General features: G+C 49.1%; 1 protein-coding gene across 5 annotated transcripts in view; it reads left to right on the plus strand.

Moving 5' to 3' along the window:
- Positions 1-19,477, plus strand: part of STAB1 (stabilin 1) — a 60,356-nt gene that overhangs the window by 34,989 nt on the left and 5,890 nt on the right. For 4 of the 5 annotated variants that reach the window (XM_064667794.1, XM_064667796.1, XM_064667798.1 and 1 more), the window contains 31 exons: positions 407-502; positions 871-966; positions 1,556-1,603; positions 2,430-2,560; positions 2,975-3,086; positions 3,313-3,390; positions 3,758-3,859; positions 4,347-4,454; positions 4,903-5,034; positions 5,221-5,349; positions 6,078-6,134; positions 6,887-6,982; positions 8,041-8,236; positions 8,731-8,826; positions 9,719-9,764; positions 10,181-10,260; positions 11,159-11,284; positions 11,774-11,847; positions 12,197-12,271; positions 12,829-12,948; positions 13,934-13,981; positions 14,102-14,185; positions 15,073-15,219; positions 15,373-15,510; positions 16,128-16,187; positions 16,294-16,470; positions 17,006-17,092; positions 17,539-17,685; positions 17,856-17,921; positions 18,443-18,671; positions 19,316-19,465. In XM_064667794.1, coding sequence (XP_064523864.1) covers positions 407-502; positions 871-966; positions 1,556-1,603; positions 2,430-2,560; positions 2,975-3,086; positions 3,313-3,390; positions 3,758-3,859; positions 4,347-4,454; positions 4,903-5,034; positions 5,221-5,349; positions 6,078-6,134; positions 6,887-6,982; positions 8,041-8,236; positions 8,731-8,826; positions 9,719-9,764; positions 10,181-10,260; positions 11,159-11,284; positions 11,774-11,847; positions 12,197-12,271; positions 12,829-12,948; positions 13,934-13,981; positions 14,102-14,185; positions 15,073-15,219; positions 15,373-15,510; positions 16,128-16,187; positions 16,294-16,470; positions 17,006-17,092; positions 17,539-17,685; positions 17,856-17,921; positions 18,443-18,671; positions 19,316-19,465 — 3,331 coding nt within the window. The remainder of the gene's footprint in view (positions 1-406; positions 503-870; positions 967-1,555; positions 1,604-2,429; positions 2,561-2,974; positions 3,087-3,312; positions 3,391-3,757; positions 3,860-4,346; positions 4,455-4,902; positions 5,035-5,220; positions 5,350-6,077; positions 6,135-6,886; positions 6,983-8,040; positions 8,237-8,730; positions 8,827-9,718; positions 9,765-10,180; positions 10,261-11,158; positions 11,285-11,773; positions 11,848-12,196; positions 12,272-12,828; positions 12,949-13,933; positions 13,982-14,101; positions 14,186-15,072; positions 15,220-15,372; positions 15,511-16,127; positions 16,188-16,293; positions 16,471-17,005; positions 17,093-17,538; positions 17,686-17,855; positions 17,922-18,442; positions 18,672-19,315; positions 19,466-19,477) is intronic. The other variant, XM_064667795.1, reaches the window with a different exon arrangement.

Below are 19,477 nucleotides of genomic sequence, written 5' to 3' on the forward strand. Positions count from 1 at the left end.
CTTCCCACTGAACAAGGGGAGTCTTGGACAATGTGCTGAAAATAGGTACCAAGTCTTTAGCAGATTTTAGTGAGGTGAGATGTGAAAGCAGCAGGCTTTGAAATTAACTCCTTTCCTCTTTCTGCCATTCACAAAGTCTGTGTCATTGCCTGAAAAATTGGAAATAAAGGTGGAAACCATTGTCTTCAAGAGACCCCCATGGCAAACAGTGCAAGGGATCAATGCACTTGAGTAATCAGGCAGTGGGTATGCTGTGAGAGAGGATGATGCTCTGCTAAGGAAATATCTCCACATTTCCAGGTCTTGAGGGACCAGGAGGAAAACTTGGGAAAATAAATTAAGTTTTGCTGCCCTAGACCCATTTTGGGTAGCAAATGAGGACATTGATATTGTCTCTTTCTTGCAGAGCAAGTGTGTCTGCAAGAGGGGTTATGCTGGGGATGGCCACAGCTGTGATGCAATCAACCCCTGCCTCATGGACAACGGCGGCTGCCACGACTTGGTGAGTAGCCAAAGAGCTGTCTCAGGGCTGGCACGGCAGTGGGAGTTCATCTGCTCCCTGACAGAGGATTTGCAGCCATGGCATTGAGAGAATTGCAAGGTTTTATGTTATGTCACCTTACTGTCATGCCACCAAGATGCTGTGAAGGTGGATCCTCTGATTTTTGTGAGTTCACACAACCAAAGATATCACGTAGGCTTAGCAGCATGAGGTGCACATTCAGAGCCACCATACAGAGAACAGGAGGAAGGTGCCTGTGTGTGCTGCTCTAGCCCAGGCTGTGGAAGGCCAGAATTCAGTTCTGAGACTGGGGTAACACTGCACCACCTGTGTTTGCTCTCTAATTTCCCCTTTCACTGTATTCCCAGGCTACATGTGTGCCCCTTGGTGGTGGAGAGAGATCCTGTGTTTGCTCTGAAGGCTACATGGGGGATGGCATGACGTGCTACGGGGACATTCTAAAAGTGAGTGACAAGCAAATATCTGAGATCCTTTTGGGGCTGGAGAGAACTGGCTCTGCTCTCACTTTACTTTTTGCTGTTACCTGAGTTGACTCCTTCTCCCGGCACCAGCCTGACAGCACAAGTGTATTCCAAGGCCACAGGGACAGAACTGATGCCAAGGCCAATTTTTGCCAGTGAAAAAATTGGCAATAATTTCTAAGCTGCTTCACCACTGTGCAGGGTGCACCTGTCCTGTGCAATAAGTCATCTTTTCTTTGTTGTTTAGGTTTTTCAAGTCAGAGCTTGCCAGGCCCATTTTCTGTCATTAGAAATATCAAAGGCCACTGTGGATTTAATCCTTGTTCCTGGTAAACATGAGCAATTGCAGATGAATTGAAAAGAGTTTATTTGGGAATATAGATTTAATGGCTGAAATTTGCATTTAGGAGTGCCCATCTCTCCTCACAATACACAGTGCCTGTGCTGGTTGTGAAGTGAGAGGAATGTCTAAATCATTATTGCCAGATTTGGTATCACAAAGGGTTCCTTTCCCCCAGCCTTGCACCCTGTGCTCAGCAGGGGTAACTCTTCTGTTGTTTCTCTTTGGAAGGAGTTGGCCAGGAATTCCCACTTTGCGGGTTTCTACAGCTGGGTTAAGGTAAGAGCAGCCAAGGGATGCCCACACAGGTAAGGTCTGTAGAGGTGAAGTCTGTGAATGCTGCTCTTAGAGGACCAGCAACTCCATTTATCTTTTTCATTAGAGAAAAACAAAAAAGCAGTGAAGGAGAAATTGTTATAGAGCAGGCATGTAGGAAAGCTGTGGAGTTTGTGGTACAGTGAGGGTCATAAGTGTGTTTTGGGGGCCTTGTTTCTAGCACGGGAGGGAGCTGGGGCTGTGTTACACTGAATTTTCATGGTTGTACCATCTGTAACTCCTGGCCATCAAAAAACAGCTCAGAAGGAAAGAAGAAAGGGTAGCATGGTAATGCTATTTTTCAGAAGAACATCCTTTGAGAAGTTAGACTGTATGTTTGCACCTTTTCTTGTTACTGCTTCCCTGTCTCTGGTGTGGGAATGGCAGAGACACTCCACAGACTGCAGCAAGTCTCTGGAAATGCACTATGATGGATGGCCTTTAACTGAGCTTTAGCTCACCTGTCCTGCACCATACACTGCTTTTGCCAGCAATAATCTTGATCCCTCCCCTAAGAGTGATGTTGAGGGTTCAGAAGGGGTTTATGGCTATGACTGAATGGGTTTAAAAGGTAACTGCAGCACAAAAGTAAGGCTTAAAGCAGCGGGTTTTCCTTTGGCAATCATGCCTGGGAGAGCCAGGAGAGCCTGCTGTGCTGCTGAGCACATGCTACCTTCCTACACATCCCTTTCATACGACTGTGAGAGTGGGATGGCTGTTGGTTGTGTTTTGCACTACAGATGTAGCAGTGGCGTGTCTTATTTGTTCATTTTTGTGCTTTGGACAACAGAAATCTCTCTTCAGCATCCCAGCAGGAACCAATGTCACTGTCCTGGTGCCATCAGAGGCAGCTATCAAGAACTTGAGTGACACTGAGAAAGATTTCTGGTTGACCCCCTACATGCTGCCATTTTTAGTCAGGTATGAGGAGCCTCCTGCTTTTCGTTCACTCTGCCAAACAGCAGTAACAGAGCCATGAACTGGATTTCTGCTTGCACATGACCAATAAGGAGTTATCTTGAGATAAATATAGAAGGAAATTTAAATATCTAGCAGGCCAAGCACTTAGTAGGCATTTAAAACATAACAGACCACAAACCATTGGAAATGGGCGTTTTTTCATGTATTTCACGTATTTTCAGAGAGAGATTTCTGTGTATTTTCAGAGAGATTTTTGACACAGATGGCATCAGAACAAGTAATTCCCTCCATTGTTCTCTCCACATGCTTAATTACTTTATGTGAGAGATGTGAATGTTGGGTGGTACAGTCTTATCTCCCTGTTGTTACCAACAGTTCCTTAATCTTTTCTTTACCTGCCTTTGTTCCCTCCAGGGCCCACTTTCTGGAAGGTGTCTTCACTGCTGAAAAGCTCAAAAAGTACGACGGGCCAGAATTACCCACTCTCAACCCACAGACCAGATGGCAGATAAACACCACGAGCAGTGTAAGGGTTTCTTACATAAGGCTTGTGCACCCATCTCAAATTTGACTGTTTAAGAGCTGCTATATCCAGTGGGGAGCCTGGGTGGGGCAGCGATGCCCTCAAACAAAAATGTCTTTCAAAAACTGTATCCACACTAACCATGTGCAACCTTGAAAGAAAATATATCTGGTTTGCACTTACTTGGTAATTTCTAACCTTTTTGCTTCTCCCTCTGGTACTTTTGCAGGTATTAACCATCCAGAATGCAAGTATAGTTGTCAGTGACATCCCTGCCAGCAACGGCATTATCCATGTCCTCAGTAAGGTACGACACTGGGAAACACTGCAGCTGTAGCAGCAGGTTTGTGTTGCAGCCTCTGTAGTGGGGCCAAGGAGGAATACATGTCTGGACAGTTAGGAAGGGATATAAAGGCAAAAATATATCAAGTTATCACAAGTCCTGACAGATGTTTCCTGTGCAGCACTGTTTAATGTTTAAAACATTTGTCTCCAGGACAAGCAGGAGGGGAGTTCCCTTCTCTTGGCTGACAGAAGAAGTGTCCAGGCTATTGCAGAATTGTGTAAAATGAGGCCTTTTCTAATTGCCTTTCTTGCAAGCAGGGCAGGAATCTGATGTGACTCCCCACAGGGTCCCTTGCCCAGCCCTGCTTATGAACTCACTTTTTCCCCAGGTTTTGTTGCCGCCTTCAGGAGATGTCCCACCAAGTCCTCCTGGGCTGCAGGAACAGCTTGAGTCAGTGGCCTCATTCAGCACATTCAAGGAGTTGCTAGAGGTAAGCAGCTGAGGTGAGCACTGCTGTCACTGTCAGAACTGTCTTTTGAGCAAAGTCCCACCTTACCCTCTACTGGTGGACCAAAATTTGGACTGCCTGGTGAGGAAAGGGAGATCACCCGTTTCCCACCATTCATGAGGAATCTTCTAGGAAAGCTCTTTTGAGCAACCAAAGAGGTATGTAATTACAGTTAGATCTCTAGATCACTGGCATGTATTATAGTGGAAGATGACCTGCCTACTGCAGGTGCTCTCATGCCTGACAGGGCAGAGAAGCCTGGAGGGAAGGGAAGGCTTGTTCATAGCTGAGAAGGTACACTTAAGTCAGCCAGGACAAGGAGCAAGCAATCAGATGTGTGTGACTGAGCAGAAGTTCTATATTCCACTTTCAAGCATTTCCTCTTGCCTTTGTAATTGGTTTCATGTGTGGTTTGGTTTTTAGTGAGTATAAGAATAATAACTAATGTTACTGTTTGGACATTTTTTAGCAATACCAGCTCACTGGGAAGATCGAGTCCTCTGAAAAATACACCATTTTTGTTCCTGGAAATAATTCCATTGAGGAGTACTGCCACACTGCCAATGTGACCCAGTTGGTAAGTTCACTGCCTGCTTGCAGCCTGAATATGTACACACTGTTTCACCGTGGAGAGGAGACACACATTTGATGCTAAAAGCTGGGAGAAATGTGGCATGGAAATGAGAGCATGTCCTGGGGTGTTGCAATGGGATCTGAAAAGAATATCAAGGCTCAAATGCTGATTAGATTAGTATGTGGATAGGTGACACGATATATTCCCTTTCCTGGCTTGCTGTAGCACATCTGTGACAATTTTCAGACTTCTGGAAGGTCTGAAAACATTTAGGGCTTCATCAAGTAAGAGAATTATTGTGTGACCAGTCACCTGTGATAGAGAGTTACTAGGTTCTGTGGGCTTAATTAGCTGTTACAGATGCTTAGGAACATTTCTTATGCCATACCTCTGACTGAATTGCAGGGAGGAAGTCAAGATAGTCCTAATATTTGTATTTTTGTGGATTTAGGACAATGCAACAGTGCAGTACCATGTTGTACTGGGAGAAAAGCTCTCGCCCACAGATCTGAGAAGTGGAGTTCATAAGAACAGCATGTTGGGGCTCTCCTACTGGCTAATGTTTTACCAGAACAGCACCCAGGTAAGGGAGGCAGACTGTTCTGCCACTTGAGGATCTGGCTTGACCTATCACTTCCTAAGGCTGGAGCTGGATACACCCATTTCTGTTTTCCACACCTTTGCAAGTTCACTGCTGTGACTGTCTGACAGCTGCCAGGCAATCCATACAAAAGGAGTTTTCTTCTTGCTGTTTTCTTCTGCTTTGCAGAAGTTTGTCAATAATATTCCTTTGGATGGAAAATTCCTTGAGACCAAGAATGGAATGCTGGTTGGGGTGTCGCAGGTGCTCCAGATACAGAAGAATCGTTGCACTGCCAACACCACCACCATACAAAAGGTAATGGTGACCAAGGAGCTGATCACCATTTCTCAGGGTTTCTCCACCTGCTGAACCAAACTGATGGATAACAGACAACCTGCCTTGTCTCTCCTCATGGATGAGACAGTAGCTTGTGGTCTGACCCCAGATGAACCTCATGTGAAATGGGACATGCTGGAGACTTGGCACATCCTAGACTCAGATTCTGTACTTCTAATGCAACAGATCTGCAGCTCTTGTGCAGATCACATTCAGTTCCCTTGCTGGGGCTCTCTCAGTGTTCCAGCCTTGGTGCAGGCTGATGCAGGGACTCCCAGATACTCAGCTGTGGAAGGAGAATCCAGTCCAATTCTTGCATGCCATGGCCACAAGCTGCCCTAGAAAATGCTGTCTGGGCTGCCAAGGAGTCATGGCCAAAGTCCAGCTTGCATGAACCTTGCGGCTCTGAAGATTTCAGGGTCAGACTGAGGTAGGTCTGCCTGCTACAGATCAGAAAAAAAGTATTTGCAGCCTTGCATGAAGGAACTCCAGGTCTTGAGAAAGCCCTACCCAGCTCAGAGATTCAGGAAAGGTGTAGCACTTGATCTCTTCTTTTGGTGTTTTGAGCCATGGAGTTAAATACATCTTTGTCTTTGTCCCAGCCAGCAGCCAGTACAGCACCATTTGTGCTGTAATTCAGGGTTAGTGTCTTGGTGTGATGTGGGTAGAGGGCACACATGTGACTTGTCCTGTTCTCTGTGCCCTAGTCAAGATGCGGCAAGTGTGAGAAGGGGATCAAGTGTCCTCCTGGATCAGTTCTTGTGGTGAGTCTTTGATTCATGTGACAGTTCACAGACTATTTGCAGATAGTGCTTTGATGTCCTTTTATTGCTCTATGGATGATATCTTGATACCTGAAAAAATGTGCCCTGTGGCTCATCCATTACCAAGGTTTGTAAGGGAAAGCAGAAATCAAGGGAAGGTTACAGAGGAAAAACACGGGCATGGATCACGAGGCTCTGTACAAAGCTTTTTTAGGACAAAGAACTTTAAGAGCCCTTTAGTTTCCCCACTTAGCAGAGAAGAAAAGATGTCTTTTTTTTTTTTCATCTTTCACTCTTTCCACATCAAGGAAAGTCAGTTTAGAGGTGCCAGCAGCAATTTCCCTGCCTGGACCATTGGTTTGTTCACACAGATGGGCTGGTTGTGCCTGTAGCTTGTTTGTGAGTGACAAACATTTCCAGAGAGGAAAATAACTAAGCATCTCATCTCCATGCTGACTGTGAATTGCATAACAGCTACATCTGGCTTCTTAGGCTTCATTACTTTACTCTATGCCCAGAATTTTCCAATTCTTTTTTCTCATTATTCAGACTGACATGTGCAGCAAGGATTTGGCAGGTGACAGAATTGACTCTGTGTGGTGACCTCACATCCAGAGATGCCTCATTGGTCTCCGCTCTGGATAGTCCAAATGTTTAGGGCTGTTCCTGTAGGACACAAAACAAGATATGAACTAAAAACTACATTGTTTGCCTAAATATTGTATTTGTGTCTGTATTAATTATATCCTCAGGAGCTGCCAGGGAGCAAGAATCTGGCTCGCTGCGAGCTGCGCTCCGGGGATGCAGGGATACTTGGCTGCCATTTCACCTGTGCAAAAGTTTCTCTGGTGAGAAAAACATTTGCCTCTGATTCATTTTGACAAAAGTGAGATGGGTATCAGCAGTACAGCTATGGAAGTACAGGCTGTGCTGAAGTCCTGGCTGTGTCCATGCCATGGCATAGCTGAGGCTGGGCCTGTCTGGGATCCGCTCTCCATCCTGGAGATGGAGGGCACTGGAGCAAAAACAGACCTGCAGGAATGTCTCCACAGTGATGGATTGTGATCTGCTGCTTTGGTATTGTTGCCCTGGGTTTTGTCCTGCAGAGGAAGAGAAGGAGTTGAATGTTTGTAGTCTGGTTTCCTGAGGAAGTGAGGCATGAATGATGGTATTTTCCTTATGCATGTGCCTTCCCGAATAACTGATGACTAATTGGAGCCGAATCAAAGGGAGGAGCAGAAGGTCTTGCACCTTATGTTAAATGACGACCCCTACCAGTTTTGTGAAAGTGTGTGTCTGGGATAAAACACTTGAAAAGGAAATGGCAAAAGAAAAACTTGCATGAATTTGGGGTCTTATAGGTATTGCAGCATCTCTTGGGAAAGTTTAGTGGGAATGGGAGATTGAAGAGAAGGAAGAGAGGGAATTGGACATACAGAGAGAGCTTCAGTCAGCACTGGGCACTTCTGCATCCCTTCATTAGATGATGTTTCTTTTCATCTATACTTGGTCCCATCATGGTTTCTTCCCTCCCTGGGTAGATGCAGAGAGAAGAGAGAGCAGTTAATTTAGGCTTTGGAATCAAATCAGCCTCTCTCTGCCCAGCAGAGAGACACAGGCAGGAAATAGGCTGGAGGGGCACAGAACTAAACATCTGAGTTACTCACCAAAGGACCAGTGTTGCTCAAGGGCTATGCAGACCTTTACATGAAGCTCTGGGCCACAGAACACCCTGATTTAGGGTGTTCATTCCATCCTACCTGTGCACACACCTGGCTCTTTCATGTGTTGCCAGAACTATGGCTATCACGTAGTTAAAGCAATAGAGCAGCTTCCCCAGTGAAGCTGTACCTCGTCTGTGCCGCACAGGGTGGCTCATCCCAGCTTGTTCTTGTTGGTTTTCCAGAGGTCCATCTGCTGCCCCGGCTACTACGGACACATGTGCGAGATGTGCCCAGGGAAGCCAGGCCAGTGGTGCTCCGGGAACGGGGAATGCCAGGATGGCATGGAGGGCAGCGGAGAGTGCCGGTGCCTGGAGGGTTTCCACGGCACTGCCTGTGAAATGTGTGAAGTGGGACGATATGGAGCTGACTGCAAATCAGGTGACACCAATGGCTGCTGCAGCTTGTCTCGAATGTCCTGCTTGCAAAGGGAGAAAAGTGGCCATATCTCAGCTCTTGGGAGGGGTGGTGGGAAGGGAGAGATATCCCAAAGGATCTGAGACAGGCAAATGGCTGGCAGGCCACAAGAGTGGGACAATGTGAGTGAGTGAGTGAGTGAGCGAGCACTTGTGGCCAGCCAGAGGAGTGGCCCCATTTTTCATCCTCAAACCAAAGCATGTGCTGTGCTGTGCTGCTCATCCTGTTGCCACCCAAAACCAAGATGTTTTTCTACAGAAAGTAGAAGCAAGTGGTCTATTCCTGGGCTTTTTGGCCTGGCAGTGAGGGAACAGGAGCTGATACTCCTGTGACATTTTCTTTATGGCACTTTGGTGAGTTGGATTAGGAACAGAGCAGCCAGCAAAAGGGCAGCAGGTCTCTCTGCTTGTGAGAGCTGGTTGGTTTGACAGTGATGAGTGTTTGTATTCCCCCTGCAGAATGTGCCTGTGACAACGGGATATGTAACGATGGACTGCAAGGGGACGGGAGCTGTGACTGCTTCCCAGGGTGGAAGGGCCCCACCTGCCAAGAGAGTACGTGAGTGTGAAGGGGCCTGTGGTGTAACACTATCTTTTTAGCACAGAAATCTGTGTGATCCTCTTTAGTTGCCAGAGGAATTCTGTGTTAGCTGAGCAAGGTGACCACAGTCTCATTTTCATCCTCCTGAAAGCTTTTCAGACTGTGCTCACTCATTTCCAGACAGAAGCTGCATTTGTTGTTTAACTTCCCCAACAGCACATGAACCCTTGAGATCTTTGGATGAAACTCATATTGAGAAAAGCCCATCCCCTGCTTCCTTCTCCACTGAGACTGGGGCACCACAGTAAGAGCCCTGTGAGAGAGAGAGATGGAAGCTTTCAGCCAGATTGGGTTGACCATGACTCCTGTTACTTGCCTAAAAGGGTGGCAGGACTTCACTTGAATTTTAAAAGGGCCACAGTGTGTCTGCAGAGCTGCTTTTTCTGCTCACAGATCTATTCATTTAGGTGAGCTCAGGCTGTATCCTGCCATTATCAATAAATCTGTCATTGTGTGTCAAAATAACACGCTGAAGATGGACTTGGGATTTTGTTTAGCATTTGGGTGGAGAGAAACCTGAACTTCTAAATACTTTGGCATTTTAAAGGTTTGCATGCAAAGACTTATTTTATAGCGAAGTCAAACGCTTTGGGGGTATTTAGAAATAGAAATTGAGTGGAGATGTCCTATCTAGTGTAAATGTAAAGCATGAAAACAGTTCATCTTTTGCTTTAAAAGGGCCAAAGCCAAATGGCTCTGTATGTCTGGATTAATGAGGCTTCAGTCCTTGTTTCATTCCTAGCAGTGTGGAGGCCTTTTGCAGGGCCCATTTCTCTAGCTGGCAGAAATGGCCCCAACAAGTGCTAAACTGAAAATGCCAAGTCACATTTGTGTCTTCTCTTGCAGGAATCAAGACTGACCTATGCAATAACACCTGCCATCAAATGGCCAAGTAAGTGCAGACAAAGGGCTGAGTCATCCATGTGTGTTTGTGAGTGTTTTACTCAGAGGTGATTCTGTGTTTAGGCCTTTGCAGAGGTGTGGGAGAAGGTGCCTACTCATTTAAAATGGAACTAAAAGTTAGTTCCATTCTGGGAACTCTCTTTGGTGCTGAGCTGCATCCATTTTCCCCAAGGATTTTGTCTGTCTGAGCATAAATTCATTCCAAGTCCCTTCTGCATGTGTGGGTGGCCTGGATGACAGGTCCTGGCCAGCATGACTTGAGTGTTTGGTGCTGTAAAGAAATCCACAGCATGTTCCTCCTATGGTCATTGTGGGCTCTGCACATGCCAGACTTGTACTTGTTTCCCACTGGCTGAGCAAATCAGGAGGTGCCATCAGTGATTGTTTAACCCTTTCTTGTTTCAGCTGCCTCAATAGTTCCACAGATTCCCTACCTATGTGCTTCTGCTCTGCTGGATACACAGGGAATGGGACCCATTGCACAGGTACATTCACCGAAGACACGGTGAAATAAATTCTGTGATGTTGCCAGAACAAAGATCAGTCAAATCCTTTTCCTCTCAGTCATCCATCATGAGCTCTGCTGTGCTTTGGTAGAGAAGTTTTCCAGTCCAGAGCTTTACACAGGATGCTCTTGATGTTGTTAAAGCCTGTGAGAGACAGATAAAAAGGCAGGAAAGTGTAGGAGGGCAGTTTCTATTGCCTGTGGAGAGAGATGCACATGAATGGGTTGTATTTGTCCTGATATTACAGCAATGGTGGCAAAGATATAACAGTTTTGGCCATGAATCTCTGGAATATGGATGTTTCAACTCCCTAGAACTTTGTGATTCTTCTATTTGCTGACCATGGCAAAACCAGATAGAAGCAGTGCAGCAGTTGTGCCAAAATGAGATAGAAATTTGGGATACCACTCCAGAGCTACATTACAAACCTGGTCTATGTCAAAAGCAAACAGACCAGGAAAAAACAAGTGATAAAATTGTAACAGTCAGAACACTGGTAGACATTTCAGTATCTTTTCAGTATTGTCCTTGTTGAAATGTGAGTGAGAAGGGGAAAAAAAGAAAAAAAAACCACACATTTACATTGTTCAGGAAAATATTTTTTTCTCATCTAACCATTAGTCCTCAGTGAGCAAATGCTGTGAGGGAAAGACTTATTAGTCCAGTTTGGAGGTTATTTAAGCTCATCTTACTTACTTGAACTGGCCACTCTCAGGTCTGGATGAGGCTCCAGGCCCCTAAAGGACCAACATTTTCATCAAGAAACAAAGGGATTTTAACAAGACATGATTTTTGTTAAGGTGGATGATCATTCTGGCACAGTTGATCGTTCCCAGGTGCTCTGAGCTGATTCTGCTTCTCTTGTTTGTGGTCCCAGAAATAGATCCCTGCACTATGGACCATGGTGGCTGCTCTGTGCACGCTGTGTGCACCAAAGTGTCCCCAGGAGAGAGGACCTGTGTCTGTAAGGATGGCTACGCTGGGGACGGGACACTCTGCCTGGGTGAGTGCTCAGTGCCTGCTCTGGGGATAGCAGAGAGGCATCACTCCTGCTTAGGGGGATTCCAGCCTGAAAGCCTTAGTGTTTTGGTGTCAAACCAGAAGAGCCCTGACAGGTTTCTCGCTCTGATCCATGTCATGGAGAGGCTCAGAGACAGGTGAGGGCAAGCTCACACAACGGTGCTCTGAGATGAAGGTGGAGCTGGAGGAGAGTCCAGCCCTCTCATATCCTTCAGTGTACACCCAGACAGGCATGGAATTATCTGTGGGCACATTTACCACAGTTCAGAGACCCCACATGTGGCAGGAGTAGAACTTGCAGTTGCTTCCTATTCCTTTGTCACCACAAGACAGTTTCCCAGGAAGGTGTTTCCCAAAGTGGAAAGGTTCTCCCTGTTGCTTTCCCAATACCTCTTTGGACCACTAATTCCCAGCTGCCTTGCGCAATAATTTATATAATTTATTATTAATATAATTTATTGTTTTACTGCAGAAATTGATCTCTGTCTTGAAAGCAATGGGGGCTGCCACACCAACGCTGAGTGCATCAAAACAGGCCCAAAGAAGGTGAGTACGTAGGATGGATGTCAGGATAACATTATTATGGAGATTGTCACAGCTCTGTAATTCTCTTAGAGACAGTCCTGCCCCTTGCAGTACCCTGATTTGTGCCTGCTACCTTCCACACAGAGAAGTTGCCTGGGAAGAGCATGAAAAGATGGCTGTTTCCATGAAAGCAGATGGCTTTGCTGGCCAGAGGCTGGAGGCAGTCTCGGGTTATTTGTTGTGGACACAAGTGTGGTTATTCATGAATGCAGCAATGGGTGTTACACCACATGCCTTCCATCCAGTGCAGCCCTTGTGTGCTTTGTTTACTGAGTCCAAGTTTCAGACTGAGGATCTGTTCTCCCTCCAGGTTGCCTGCAACTGTCTTCCTGGTTACAGTGGGGATGGTGTGAGCCAGTGCAACCCCATCAACCTGTGTGAACAGGTATGTCTGCATTTTGCTGCTACCAGAGGTGAAGGCCACAGCCTTGGGGTGTTCCTTTCTCCCAGTAGTTAACAGCAAGAGCAGCATTAGCCTGGTTGTTTGGAGCTGCCTGTCTTGCCTTTCCACATACTGGAGGGACTTCCTTGTGTATCTGGTTTCCATTGCCTCTCACAATGACCTTTGAGTGTGTTGGTCACCTGGCACTCCCTCAGTGTGGAAACAGTGACATGGGGTTGGAGGCAGGTGGGCTTTTTCCTCTCTGCCCATTTTGTGTGGGCTGTGCCCAAAAGCTTCAGAGTAACCTGTGCTCACAGCATCACTGCCATTTCTGAATCATGGGGTTTGTCATCACCCTGGGTTCCAAACTGAGGTGAGAAAGTCTTGTTTCATGGGAGGGTTTGGTGCTGGAAAACCCTCGGGGATTTGGGTGAGGTTTATTCTAAGGCACTAAAGAGGGGGGAGGAAGAATGGTTTGCAGATCCCACGTGGGAGCTCCCACAGGCCGTTCAGATTGTTGGAGATGCCCCTCCATGGAGGCCTTTTGCTTTCCCTGGCAGAACAACGGAGGCTGCAGCCCCTTTGGGCTCTGCAAGTACACGGGGCCAGGCACTCGGAACTGCTCCTGCTCCTGGCACAGCGTTGGAGATGGCTTCACCTGCCGTGGCAAAGTGCATCTGGTGAGAGGCATGTGCAGCACCTCCTGTGTCTGTGTCCCCTGCCCTGCAGCAAACCACTCCCTCCCCTCCCAAGTGTAAGGTGCAGGTGAGCTGATCTCAGTGTCATAGCAATGTGGTGTAGGAGTGGAAACAGGTGCTTTGAGACAAACTCTCCATAAATCATAGTTGTGTTTGGTGTGCCAGCTGTGGGAGAGAATCACAGCAAAATTACTTTGTTCCAAAGGGAGCAATGCTGGGAACATCCTGCTGCTCTGTCAGCAACATTGGCCATACCTCCAGGGGCTGTTTTCTTCATGTTTTAGGCAAATGGGAGTGATTTGGTTTTTTCCCAAGGCAATTTACTTCTGCCCAGTGGGATGAGGGCAAGTGTCCCCTGTGGCCATGCCAGGACGTGGGATCCAGTCTGGAGGGCAGCAGTCTGTGTCCAGTTCTGTTGCCAATACAATGGCTGTACTTGGGAAAGCAGGTGACCTTTCCAGCTAGTGGCAAATAAAATCTGTCATCCCGACAGCAGAGCCAGAAGAAAGGAGATGGACTATTGTGTGCTTCTACTCTTACTGAAAGTTAGTGTGGTAAGGAGAGGGAGTTTGCCTTGCCAAGGTATGTCTGCCCTCTGGGCAGCACCCCAGCACTGGTAGTGGCAGCACAGTGAGGTTAAAGCAGAGGTTTTGTGAAGCACTCAAGGTGTCCCATGAGCAAGGGAGAGTTACCTATGAGACAGCTGCTGCAAAACCAGCCAGCTTTCCACTCTGTCCATGCCATCCTGCAGCACTTGTGATGTGAATGGTGCAGGCAGAGGTCACTGTAACATCCATGTCATTTGTCCCTACAGTGCTGGTGAGGGAGGGAGGGGAGATCACTATGGTGTGTCAGGAGAACTGGTGCCTCTTAAGGGTGGGAGAGTGACCTAGGGCAGAAGGAACAGGTCACTGTGCTGGCTGGTGAGGAGCACAGTGCTAACACCAGCTGATTCTCTTTGTTCAAGGAGCTTGGAAGAATTCCAGACTCATCCGTGTTCTTTAGGATGATACAGGTTGGTAACAAACAGCCTTGTCCCTGTCTCTGTGCAGTAAATCCCACTTTTCTGCAAAGAGTCTTACTAACTGGAACCCTGTTTTCTGTTTGCCTTCCCACAAACGCTCTTCTAACACAGGCAGAAAACATCAAAGAACTCAGTGGGGCAGGGCCTTTCACTGTCTTCGTCCCACAGACAGATTTCATAGGAAACACTACAACAGTAAGTGTCCTCCCATCCCAAGCTCTGTCAGGTGTTTCACAGCTCCAGTTGTGGCAGTGTCCCCTCTGGGACTGCTCTGCCCAGTGAATTGAAGCAAAGGGGGTTAAAATTGAACCATGGAGAGTTAAAGGCATCCCCTGTTCTCCATCAGTGTAAGAGCAGAAGTTTGGAGGCATCTCACCAAGGAGAGCCTGGGCAGGGGTGGACGGCTCCTGTTGTAAGGAGACCCTCACTGGAGGCCCTTCTCATGGGGCTCAGAGGCACTGTGCCAGAGCAGTGATGTGTGGTGGCTTTTGCTGCCCATGGCTATTGTAAGGCCTGGTAACAGCAAGGCATCCAGGCAGCTGTGACAGAGACCTCTTATTCCTTCTCTGTGCCCCAGGTCCTGCTAGTCCAGTTCCCTTCCTTCTATTGCCAACAAGTGGGCTGTTTGGGGCAAGTGGGCCCTGCAGGGAGGAGAGATCATCCCTATTCATGACTCTGTCAACTGGGTTCTTCACCAACAGCTTTTTGGTGTCAGTGTAATGGAATATCCTAATCCCATCACTGACGAGTCACATCACTAGTCCCAACCTTTTTCTCATGGGCTCCCATATGCCCAACAAAGGAACAATTCCCAAAGATCACATGTCCTAGATGTCACTTCCTCAAGGAAAATGTGGTCATTTGTCCTTCCTCAAAGGACCTAAATGCTGGTTTTGTCAACCTGGTTGAAATTTCCCAAAGCTCTCAAATTGTTTTGTGCATTCCCTGTGTTTTGGAGGGACTGGCTTTCCTGCAGGTATGAGTCAGAGGGGCCTTGGGCAATCCAGGTCTGCCTCACTGGGAGCGGGGACCCTGCATGCAAGGCAAAGTGCCCCAGTGTGACCTCTGTTTTCTGCCTGTAGTTTGAGGAGTGGAAGAGCAGACGTCTCCTCCGGGACCTGCTTCGCTACCACATGGTGGGTTGCCAGAAATTGCTCTCCAGTGACCTGGAAGCCCAGGAGTCCCTCACATCTTTATCTGGTCACAAAATAAAGATCACAGTGAACGAGGTAATTCCCTTCCCTGTCCCACCTGTCAGGATGTCCCTTCTGCTGTCATTTGAAGCCACTGTGGTTGTGGCAAGTGGCTTGCCCAGGGCCCACAGATGGCTCAGAGGGCGGTTCCATGGCTGTGAATGCCCCATCATGTCCCCTCTCCCCCAGAATAGCATCTTTCTCAACGGGGAAGCCAAGGTGGTCATGAGTGACATCATCGGCGTGAACGGGGTCATCCATTTCATCAACAAGATCCTCATTCCAAGTGACCTGGTGGACCGTAACATCTCCTCCAAGCTCTCATTGGTGAGGCTGAAGGCAGGGCTGTGGTGAGGGCAGGGCCAGGATCTCTCTCCCAGTGGTGCTGCCTCAGCACAAGGCTGCGTCGGCTGCTCTTCCTCCCTCTTCCTGACTGTGGAGGGGTTGTCTGAGGGCATGGATTTGGCTTGTGAAGGTGACAGCACTTGTGGCATAGCCATATTTGGAACAGAAGGAGCCTTATCTATCACTAGGGAACAGCAGTACTGGATGTAGGTGGGGAGATGTGTCCCATGCCAACCATCACACTTTTTTCCAGCGCAGAGCAGATTGCAGCATGAGATTGCCAATGCCTCTCTGGTACTCCTCAAGCAAGCACTAGGAGCTTATACATCCTGCATTTTACACAAGATAACATTTTCTGTACAGCACAACAGGGTACTGGAATTCATCCCAGCTCCTGCCATAGCAGCGTCTGTCCAGGATGAATCAGAAAAGCAGGGGCTGCCAAATGCCATCCCTTTCCAGGCCAAATCATCAACACGATGGTGACAGAGATAAACTTGTGTTTAGCTGCTGCAGTTAACTGTCTGGTTTCTCCAGTGTGTTGCTGGTGCTGGAGGGGGAACCCTTAGAGACAGTTGCTTGCTTTCCTCCCTCTGCAGCAGAACGTCACGGAGGTGGCAGAGGCCTTTGGGTACAGCATTTACAGCAAGCTGCTGCAGGTGAGTGACCTCACACGGGCTGCTCTGCGGGGAGGTGGTTTTGTGCACGTGCACATTCAGTTTTGGGGCTTGTGGCTTTTCCTTTGTGTCCCCTGTTACCTGACAGGATGCGGAGCTGCTGCCGCTGGTCAGTGACCCCCTGCACAGGCCCTTCACGCTGCTGTGGCCCACGGACGCCGCCTTTAACGCTCTCCCCGAGGACAGGCAGAAGTACCTGTACCGCAGGGAGCACCGGGACGTGCTGGCCTCCTACCTCAAGGCACACATGATCAGGGACACCAAGGTAAATGTGATGACACACAGGCTGCTGCCTCCTGAGGCCACACGTGGTGCCACCGCCTGCCTGTGGTTACATCAGTGACCTTGCCAAATTATTGCTGCTGTGGAACACGCAGCACATCAGCTGTCTAGGGAAGACCCAAAGCTGTTTGAGCATTTGAGGCAACTACAGCTTCATCGTGAGCCTCTGGGGGCTGAGCTGAAACCTTCTGTCATCACCTTCCTGGGGAGGCCACATCACTGCTAGAGTGTCATTGCAAGGCTCACAAACAGGCTCTTGTCTACAGGGGTGATAAACGAGGGAAAAGTCCAGCTGAGAAAAACTAGGGCCTGCTTTCACACACTGGACTCTCATGTTCAGGAATCTGGGATTAACCCAGCATTGTTGTGCTGTGCTACCCCACACCAACTTCATGTACTGCCACGTCACACCCTTCTGAGTGTGGCTGCTGACCCCTGTCCTCACCAGGCAGCATCCCATTAGTATGAACTGCCAGTTTTGCCTGTCTCTCCCTTCACATTCTTCTTATTTCCCTCAGATTTTTGCTGGTAACATGCCCCAGGTCGAAACCATACGGACCATGCACGGCTCCACCATCTCGTTCAGCTGCAGCAAAACCCAAGTGGTGAGTGTTGGTAATGCCGGGCTCAGCTTCCACGGATCAGGTGTCCCTGGGCATGGCCATGGAGCCACTGGTGCTTCTGGCAGGCACTGAACACAGAGTTGGGGTGCTTGCAGGCAGCTGAGCTGTAGAGAGGCTCAAGATGTTGTGTTCAGCTCAGGGAGGTGTGGGGGTGTGTGGCACCTGCACACACATGTCACAATGACCTGGTTGCAAAGCCACCCCCATGGTGCCACAGCCTTGGCACATGTTGGACAGAGGCCATCCTTAGGAGAAGTGACCATGGAAAGTGTTATTCAGGAAAATATTGTCCAGGATGTGAGTACAGAGATTTTGGAGAGTTCCTGGGGTGATTAAGAAATCATGGCAGTCAAAAATGGGCAACTTCTGGGTGGTGCACCAGGATGTAGGATGTGCTGGAGTCACACTTTGCTTTCTTCCTCTGTTAGGGGGAGATTCTGGTGGGGAATGGCGATGCCACCATCATCCAGAGGCACATGGAATTCAGTGGGGGCATTGCTTATGGCATTGATAGACTGTTGGAGCCACCAGATCTGGGATCTCGGTGTGATAAGTTCAGCTTCACTGAGCTACAGGTAAGCACTTGTGATGAGCTCAGTGAGGATCTGTGCCACACGTGCCGTGCCATGCCTAGGACGAGGGGTGTCAGGAGGGCCTGCTGCTCTTCCTTGGCAAAGCTCTGAGCAGCCAAGAGAGGCAGCAGCACATGCTGAGTTGTTGTGAGGTTTCTTTCTCCCCTCCACAGGGATCTACAGAGAGCTGCGGACTCTGTGGCTTCGAGCCACCCTGCCCTGCTGGCTCCGTTCAACGGGTAAAGCTCACAGCTTTGTCACCAAGGAGGCCTGTGGGGGGACTGATACCCACGTGCCCCTCATGTTTTAGCAGCAAAATGAAGGCCCCCCCCTGCCTGTGGCAAGTCCCTCACATTGTCCATGCCCTGCCCCAAGGTGCACGGTCCCATAGGGCAGGAGCTAGGCTGAGAAATATGGGGTCAGGGGCTCCAGTGGTCTTTGCTTGGTCAGCCCCTATGTGGGTGACAGTGGCACAGGGGTCCTTCCACCAGCACTGGGGTGGCTCTGGGTGCTTTAAAGCAATAGAGCTCAGCCTGGCCACCGGAGAGCAGCCTTGGGAGGCAGAGGTTGTACCCCATTCTCACTGTGGGCTTCTGGCACATCCCTAAGGTTCATCTGTGGCTCCTCTGTCATCCGCCCCCTCACATGTTAGGAAGCCTCTGTCACTTGTCATAAAACTGCATGAGTGGCACGAGAAAAGTCAAGGTGAGTTATCAGTGACCAATGTGGCGAACTCTGTGTTTTGCCTGTTCCCTCACAGGGGGAAACCAGGCGCTGCTACTATTACGGAAACCAGCTGCTGAGGAACACGTTCCTGCTTCACCGCAACTCCCTGTTGCGGCCGTCGTGGCCACCACACTCCCCGTGGGACCCCTTCAGGAGACACTTCTCTTCCAGGGGGCCTCTGAGACGAGGCTGCAGGAGGAGCTGCGTTTCCAGCCAGTGGATCCCACAGTGCTGTGCCAACCACTACGGCCGAGACTGTCGGGGTAAGAGCCGCGCAACCCTTTCCCACCCCAGCCCTTTCTCCTGTGGGAAGTGGCACTACTGGTTCAGCACAGACATTTTGCATCCGTGAACGTCCTTCCCTGGAGAAGGGTGGGCAAAACCCCAGGCAGAGAGCCCCAGCCTGTAGAGGGTGCAGGGAACAATCCCCTGGAAGTGTGTGTGGACTAGCATATCAGGGAATTCCCTTTCCTTGGAGAGCCTCTTGACTCCATGGAGAGCCCTGGGCACAGGGGGTGGCTGTCAGACATGTCACTCACCCTTAGGTATTGCCAGTGCTCCGCCATTCCCTGGTGTCTGCGCTCTGTCCATGGGCAGCTTTCACATCTTTGTGTGAGTCTGCTGCCAGGTTAGTGTGGGGTGCAGACCCAGCACATTGCAGCAGATGGTCTGGAAACCATGCCATATTTGACCCTTTTGCCCCCATTCCCAAAGTTTGCTGTTGTGGGATGTCCCCAGCACTCACTCCCCAGACTCCCTGAGCTGTCTGTGGTCCAAGCACCCCCATAAACAGGAGCTCAGCTGGCACCTGGTGTGCAGGCTCACTGGCAGTGGGAGGCTCCTCTCCAGCCCAGGGTCCCTTTGTCACCTTTGTCACCTCAGCCTCATTAAGGTGCCCCCTTTGCAGTGTGCCCGGGGGGGCTGGAGGCGCCGTGCAATAACCGTGGGACCTGCGACGACAAGATCGGCGGCTCGGGGAGGTGCAACTGCAGCGAGGCCTTCATCGGGACCAGCTGCGAGCTGTGTGCGCCCGGCAGATACGGCCCCGAGTGCCGAGGTACGGGGGGGT

This window comes from Pseudopipra pipra, chromosome 11 (genome assembly GCF_036250125.1).
Source record: "Pseudopipra pipra isolate bDixPip1 chromosome 11, bDixPip1.hap1, whole genome shotgun sequence".
Classification (NCBI taxonomy): domain Eukaryota; kingdom Metazoa; phylum Chordata; class Aves; order Passeriformes; family Pipridae; genus Pseudopipra; species Pseudopipra pipra.